The 6,000-nt window shown below is 44.3% G+C and overlaps 1 protein-coding gene across 1 annotated transcript in view; it reads right to left on the minus strand.

The window, feature by feature from the left end:
* Positions 1–5,477, minus strand: part of ZC3HAV1 (zinc finger CCCH-type containing, antiviral 1) — a 50,712-nt gene extending 45,235 nt beyond the window's left edge. Inside the window, exon 1 of the mRNA XM_068973321.1 lies at positions 5,170–5,477. Within this exon, the coding sequence (XP_068829422.1) occupies positions 5,170–5,477 (308 nt within the window). The remainder of the gene's footprint in view (positions 1–5,169) is intronic.
* Positions 5,478–6,000: the final 523 nt, after the last annotated feature.

The following is a 6,000-nucleotide window of genomic DNA, read 5'->3' on the forward strand; positions in this document are numbered from 1 at the left end:
TTTGAGCAAGCTCCGGTTGGTGATGGACAGAGAAGCCTGGCATGCTGCAGTCCATGGGGTCGCCAAGAGTCGGACACAACTGAGCGACTAGACTGAACTGATCAAAGGTGAGAATTCTGGGCTTTTAACTGGTAATATTTTATTTCTGAAGCTGATTTGTGGATACACAGATTTTCACTGTATGTATATAGTGTCATAAGCAAATAACACATATTTAAAACTTTCATAAGAAAATAATTTTAAAATTAAAACAATGAGGTACAATTGTATACCCTTCAGATTAGCACAAATACAAAGTTTGGGCAGCGGTTCCGTCCCTGGTCAGGGAACTAAGATCTCACATGCTGCGAGGTGCAGTCAAAAAGTTAAAAGGAAAAGAAAAGAAAAAGTCTGATAATACCAAGTGCTAATCGTCTATAAAATCAGGAAAGTGAGACTACCAAACATGAAAATGTCAATTGGCCCCATGGTTCAGATGGTAAAGAATCTACCTGCAATCCAGAAGACCCAGGTTCAATCCCTGGGTCAGAAAGATTCCCCTGAAGATGGGAATGGCAACCCACTCCAGTATTTTTGCCTGGGAAATTTCATGGACGGTGGAGCCTGGTGGGCTACATACAGTCCATGGGGTCACAAAGAGTCAGACATGACCCAACGACTAACACTTTCAAGGTAAAAATATTTTTATTACATTGATTTGTCAGAATCTGCAAAGGGTGAAGCAAACACTGAACCCAGAAATTCCATTTCCTAATGAGTTTCTGTGGTGACTTAGACGGTAAAGAACTCCCCAGACATGTGGGAGACCTGGGTTCAATCCCTGGGTTAGGAAGATCCCCTGGAGGAGGGCATGGCTACCCACTCCAGTATCCTTGCCTGGAGAACCCCATGGACAGAGGAGGCTGGTGGCTACAGTCCATGGGGTCGCAGAGTCAGGCATGACTGAGCAACTAAGTACAGCATAGCACAATGATATACCTTGGAGAAGCTTTTGCCATGAGCACCAAGAGACAAGTATCCTCTTGGCAGCATGCTTCTTTGTAGCAAAAAATTAGAAATATTCTAAAAGTCCATTATTGCAGGAATAGGTACAAATCATATGATGAAATGCTATACAGCTGTTAAGATGAATAAACTAGATCTGTATAACAGCATGAATCGATTTTCAAAACATGACACTGAGTAAAAATTCTAAAACACGTAAAGCAACACTACATTTTGTATATGAATAAAAACACAGATGAGAGGAAATTTTAAAATCATGGATATACACCAAAATCATGACTGAGGTTGTTTCTGGGGAAAGAGGCAAATGAGATGAAAAGAAAAAAAACAATAACCTTAGCGATGTTATGATTTTCATTTTATTTTAACATAAAAGAAGCAAAAATGAAAAATGTAAATATTTATTCTGAGAGGTGAATTATAAGCTTATCATACTATATATTGTTTTATATAGTGTAGCTTTTGGAATATACTCAGAATATACAGACTTTGATGCTTGTTATACTATTCTTTGCAATTTTTTAAATTTATGAAATAATTGATTCATTCTCTTCCTATCTACCCACCCCCACCCAAAGTTTCAATTACGCAAACAGGAAAGTCACACAAACAGGAAGAGCCCAGAGGATACACCCACAGCAGCAGAAGCCGCAAAGTTAGTTGAAAGCACTCAGTCTGCTTTAAACAGTTAAACAGAAAATATGCTTACAAAAAATGTCTTGAACCTGAATTAATGAAAGATCACACTTCCTACAGCTACTTGACAATGCCAGTAGCTAAGTTAAGTTCTCCAGGGGACTGCCCTGGTGGTCCAATGGCTAAGACTCTGTGCTCTCAGTACAGGGGGCCTGGGTTTGATCCTTGGTCAGGGAACTAAGATCCTGAAATCCGCAACTAAGACCCACTGCAGTCAAGTAAATAAACAAATATTTTTTAAAAAAGAAGTTATGTAGATCTGGGTTCAACACTAACTTTGTCAGCTATCTGTTATGTGACCTTTGGTAAAATTTTAAACAGCTCTAGGCCTGAGTTTCCTTACATTAAACTGAAGCTGAAACTGAAGCAAGCCCTGTCATCAACTAAAATGTCTAGCTAAAAGCAACTTAAAAGATCAGAACTGCAGAATTTATAGGAGAAATCCAATCTATAAATAATAGTAAAACAGAGGAAAATTTATAAGGCCAGCAAAAGGCAAACAGTCCTCACGCAAACAGAGAACAGTTACTGAACTAAATGTTAATCTCAACATGGGCATCGATTGGTCAACAGAGCCCATCACCCTGTAATCCACAAAAAAAAGCCCTTAGACTCCCCTGCGTCAAACCCATCTTTTAGAAGATAAGGTTTTATAAGTTGCTAAGAAAGGGAGAATATTTTAAAACATACTTGGGGCAAAAATATATTTTCTAGGCTTTGAGGCAAAAGAAAAAGAATTCTCCAATGGTCCTTATTATGAGGACATGATTTACATTAATGGATTAAAACTTTTTAATCCTCAAACTCAAAAGTGATATATAAACAATTTAAAAATATGACTAGACCAATACACTTAAGAAATAAGACTTTATCACTCAACTAAAAAAAAGAAAAAAGACTTTCATGAATTCTCCAGAAAATCCACCCAAACTTGCATAAACTAAATTATTCCTATAGACCATATTATTCATATAGTACATATTATTCCCCTTTTAAAATATAGAAAAGTGCAGGTCAACTACCCAATTTATGAACTTAAAACAGTTTTGATGTTTCAAACAACAAAGAATAATAATTACAAAGAAACAAACTAAAGTTTCTAAATGTAGTGTGCGTGATAAAACTAAGTTTCTAAATATATTACATATATTGCAACATATTAAAACAATTATGGATTATGTCTGCACAGGTTTTATTCCCTGTAAATGCAAGTCCAAATATACGGCAGTCAGAGAAATTTGAAAACCAACTGGATATTATATGATATTAAAATTATAATTGTAAAAAAAGTGATCATTGCACTGCAGTTATATTAATAGAGTCCTTCATCCTTGGAGATACTGGAGTATTTTACAAAGCAACTAAACTCTGGCATTTGGCTTAAAATAACACATTGGTGTTGGGAATGGGGATAGGAAGGGGAGAATAAATGAGCCAAGACTGGCCTTACTTTGAAAACTGTTGAAACTATGGGTACATAGGGGTTCATCATTCGCTCCTCTCTACTTTAGCGTATGTTGAAAATACTCATAGTAAAAAAAAAATGTAAAGACAAGAAGCTTATGTATTTAAAACTAAAAGCCAGCACTAACTGGTGAAGAATTTTTCACAACAAAACAGGAAAGACTACAAAGCCTTTCATCCCCGTTGTTATTTGGTAGAGCACTAGAATGTTCCTTCCTTTTTTTTTTTTTTTTGTCTTAATCTCTACCCTCTTTTCCTCCTTCCTGGTTTCATCTGTTACTGACTTAGATGACTTCTTCCAAACTCATACCTTCCTAAAACTCAGAAACAGACTTTCAAATTGTTGCCTCGCAACACAATAAATATCTCTTTTTAATAACAACGGAGCATATTTTGAAAATTTTGCTCTAAACGAATTAAAAAAAAATAATCTCATCTAATCTCATCCATTTACAACCTCTGTCTTGTATGTTTTATCACACAAGTATTGGGAGTGAGAAATCTAAAGTTCTTGGTGAATATGTGCAGGCTGAAAAGTTTGAAGACCACCCACCATTTTGGACACTAAGACACCGCTGAAAGTTTTTAAGGAGGGAGGAAGTGTGACAAATGCTACATGAAGAAAAACAATTTAGCAGAAGTACATACAGATAGGGAAGATGGGGAGAAAGACAGTGGTCAGAGAAAATCATTCACTAATTCAACAAGACACTCATTTAGAAGTGAGATTGAAAAGTAGGAAATAGAAAGGGAAGGCTTAGGAGTGCTCAATAAAAGGACTTACTGATTAATGGTTAAGGTAATGTGAAGGAGGAAGAAGAGGCGAGGAACCCTGCCCTGGGGGAAAGAAAATGGGTTTGACTTAGACTGGTATGATATTTAGACGCAGATACTTCTCAGACACCTGGAGATGAAGAACCTAGAGTCTACTAAACGCCTGTGGAAGTACACAAGGGAGCCATCTTTGTAAATGTGACAACTGAACCCAGTGGTGTCAGGGCTTTTGGGGAGAGAAGTGGAAGACAGGCCCATCAAAAAGGTTAACCCAAACGTTGGGGCACACCTATATTCAGGAGACAAAACAAGTGGAAACACAGAAGCGGCTGCCTGGGAGACACTGCAGCACCGTCTCAAAGTGGTCCCAAGAGTGGTTTGGTCAAAGGGTGGTTGGCCAAATGTTCAGGCCACCTTGGCGACCACGAGGAAGGATCTGTAAGCGACCACGAGGAAGGATCTGTAAGCGACCACGAGGAAGGATCTGTGAGCGGACCCATCGTTGGTAACCTTGAATAGGACCATTCTGGTCCGGTGGAGCGGTCTAGAGTCAGGTACCAAAAAAGGGATAATAAGAGGGGGGAGAGAGGTGGCTAGGAATGGAGGGCCAAAGCAGAGCCCCGCAGGCGCCGCGATGGAGACAGATCCCAGGGGCCAGGCGCGCCTGGGGGTCTGGGAAGACCACACAAAAAGCCCTAGCGGGTAAGGTAGCCGAGAGGGAGAGACTTAAGTTTCCAGAGGGTGGAGGCATTTTCGGTGGTTCCCAAACCTGCCTCCAAACCCTCTAGAACCTGGCATGCCCAAAAGAAATTTAGAGAAAAGCGAAAGTGTTAGTTGCTCAGTCGTGTCCGACTCTTTGCAGCTCCATGGACTGTAGCCCCCCCGGCTCCTCTGGCAAGAGTACTGGAGGAGGTTGCTATGCCCTCCTCCAAGGGATCTTCCCGACCCAGGGATCGACCCCGGGTGTTCCGCATTGCAGACAGACCCTTATGGAAGTGGGGAGTTCATCGTAGTCTTCACCGGGGCAATAGCGCCCTAGCCATACTGGAGGAAAGGTCCGACGACGCTGGAGGGGAGGAAACCTCCGAGACAAAGCGCGGGCCCCGCGACAAGCAAGGCAGAGGCATAGGGCGCGCGGTCCCAGCGAGGGCGCGCCCCTCCAGAGCAGCAGCCACCGTCCTCCCAGAGCCGGGACCCGGGGAAGCCGCCCCTCCCGCTCACGGCACTCACCGCTCCGACTGCGAATAGTGGCACCGGCCCAGCAGGTTGAGCTTGCAGAGGTGCAGGTTCCCGCAGGGTTTGTTGCAGTACTTGCGACGGCAGACCCGGGCTCGAGTGGTGGCTACCACGGACCGGGTGACCCCTTCCTTGCCGCCCATCTCCAACACCACGAAGCGGTCGGGCCCGGCCTCCTCCAGCACCTCGCAGAGCTGCGCCTCGGAGAGCTGCATCTCGCGGAGCAGAGCTTCCAGGGCCATGCGCCCCCCGTGGGCGCACAGGATCTTGGTGATGAAGCTGCACACCCCGGGGTCCGCCATGGCGCGCTATACTGGCCTGACCTCCGCGCGGGACTCGGCTGCCGGGAGAATCGAAACTTACTAGAGTCCCTGAGGCGGGGGGCGGGCGCCGCGCGGGTTGGGCGCGCCCGGGGCCAGCGAGCGAGCGTGCGCTGTCCGCCGCCCGTTAGCCTAGCCTGTCGGTTTCGGTTTCCGAAAAGCTCGGGTCGAGAGGCCAGATCTCACCGACCCCGGTCCCTGCGTCAGATCAAAAGCCGATCGCGACGGCCACCTCGTGCAAAGAGAGCGAACAAGTGCGGGCTTGTCTGCGGGCGACCGTGGAGACCACCGGACGGCTGCCCCCTCGTCTCCAGTCTCCTGGAGGGTCAGATTCCCCAGCTGGGCGCCGAGAGGCTTCTTTGGAAAGAAGAGAAACTAAAAGGGGAAAAAAAAATAACCTCTCGGCTCCGGCAGAGCTTTTATAAGCCAGACGAAGCGGCGAATGACGCGAGTCTTGGGAGCCCTCTTGAGGAGCCCTCTGTTCTCTACCCCACCCATCCCCGGA

Source organism: Capricornis sumatraensis, chromosome 5 (assembly GCF_032405125.1).
Source record: "Capricornis sumatraensis isolate serow.1 chromosome 5, serow.2, whole genome shotgun sequence".
NCBI lineage: Eukaryota > Metazoa > Chordata > Mammalia > Artiodactyla > Bovidae > Capricornis > Capricornis sumatraensis.